Source organism: Lathyrus oleraceus, chromosome 4, assembly GCF_024323335.1.
Source record: "Lathyrus oleraceus cultivar Zhongwan6 chromosome 4, CAAS_Psat_ZW6_1.0, whole genome shotgun sequence".
Taxonomy (NCBI): Eukaryota; Viridiplantae; Streptophyta; class Magnoliopsida; order Fabales; family Fabaceae; genus Lathyrus; species Lathyrus oleraceus.
Window position 1 is genome coordinate 397850407 of NC_066582.1, and position 1291 is coordinate 397851697.

Sequence of the window (1291 nt, forward strand, 5' to 3'; positions counted from 1 at the left end):
ACACGTGTAGGACACCTAAGATGGTCAGAGATGATGTGTCAATCATGCAAGCCATCCATAAGTGAGTTGTTCAGCATGCAGGAGACAACAATGCCACGTGTCAGACATGCAGTTGGTGGCGCCAATTGGTTTGGCGCCTACACTTAAGGCTTGTACATGGTCGCCAATTTGAATGGCGCCCCCATGGAGTCAGTTCTCGAAACCAAGCATTCAGAACTAGCCTTGCATGCATGTACCCTATGGTGTCACCAATTTGAATGGCGCCCCCTCTTTATTATTGTACATGGTCGCCAAATGAGGTGGAGACACCATGCAAACATAATTTTTTATGCTCTCCTCCATTTGCCTATAAATTCATCCACTCCTTCAACAATTCGTCCTCACCAACATTCTCACTACTTCATCTACATTACTTCTTTTACAATTTCATCTTCAACAAAATCTTCCAATTTCATCTACACCAACTCCCCAACAATATGTCTTTACTCACAATGGGCGAAGCACACAGAGGAACAGTTGCAAACATCGCAACATACGTAAGTTTTTTCTTATACTAATTTTTTATGTTTCATCTCCACCAACCCCATTTTATTTTGAAATACCAAGTTAGTCAAGTGTTATATTATTTCTATTATAGGATGTATCAAGGTTTCGAACTCGAGTCCACGAATTTGTCCCAATGGACCCGATGATTCAACCTTATGTTGAACTCGCCGGTTTTGGTCACATTAGCAAGATTATGTCTTGGTCTATAGATAACAAGTTCATTCTAGCCTTATGCGAAAGATGGAGGCCAGAGACACACACATTTTGGTTTCCAACCGGTGAGTGTACCGTGACGTTAGAAGACGTCTACATGCTTTTAGGACTACGAATTGAAGGCAAAGCTGTTAATGGTAAGATCAACTATGCAAATTCAATTTGCATGGAGCTTTTAGACACTGATTTGTTAGATGATAATGCTAGAGATCAAGGTGTACTACTCTCACGCCTAAATTCATATTATAATAGTTTATATTTAGATGAGCATTCTACCGAAGATGCTCGAATAATCAAAACTAGATGTTACATTATGTTGTTACTAGGATCCTTTTTATTTCCCGAAGGTAGTGGTTCTAGCATGCATATTATGTACTTACCTTTACTTAGACATATAGATAGAATAGGTAGTTACAAAGACACATCTACATTTTCTGGATGTGCTGTTTTGCTACAAGCATGGGGATGGTCAAGACTACCGTCTCTAGCACCGGTCAATAACAACCCCTTCACTTTTCCATATGCAAAAAAG

General features: G+C 39.7%; 1 protein-coding gene across 1 annotated transcript; it reads left to right on the forward strand.

Moving 5' to 3' along the window:
• The first annotated feature begins 397 nt into the window (after nucleotides 1-397).
• Nucleotides 398-1085, forward strand: LOC127137711 (protein MAINTENANCE OF MERISTEMS-like). The gene is made up of 3 exons (XM_051064144.1): nucleotides 398-536; nucleotides 638-989; nucleotides 1063-1085. The coding sequence occupies exons 1-3, from the start codon at nucleotides 477-479 to the stop codon at nucleotides 1083-1085; spliced, it is 435 nt and encodes a 144-aa protein (XP_050920101.1). The 5' UTR covers nucleotides 398-476.
• Nucleotides 1086-1291: the final 206 nt, after the last annotated feature.

Bases quoted from the DNA above. Each gene is read 5' to 3' on its own strand.
- LOC127137711 (XM_051064144.1), top strand. From the start codon at position 477: ATGTCTTTACTCACAATGGGCGAAGCACACAGAGGAACAGTTGCAAAC. The intron at 537-637 runs GTAAGTTTTTTC...TTTCTATTATAG, and splicing joins TTGCAAACATCGCAACATAC to GATGTATCAAGGTTTCGAAC. The intron at 990-1,062 runs GCCTAAATTCAT...AATCAAAACTAG, and splicing joins TCAAGGTGTACTACTCTCAC to ATGTTACATTATGTTGTTAC.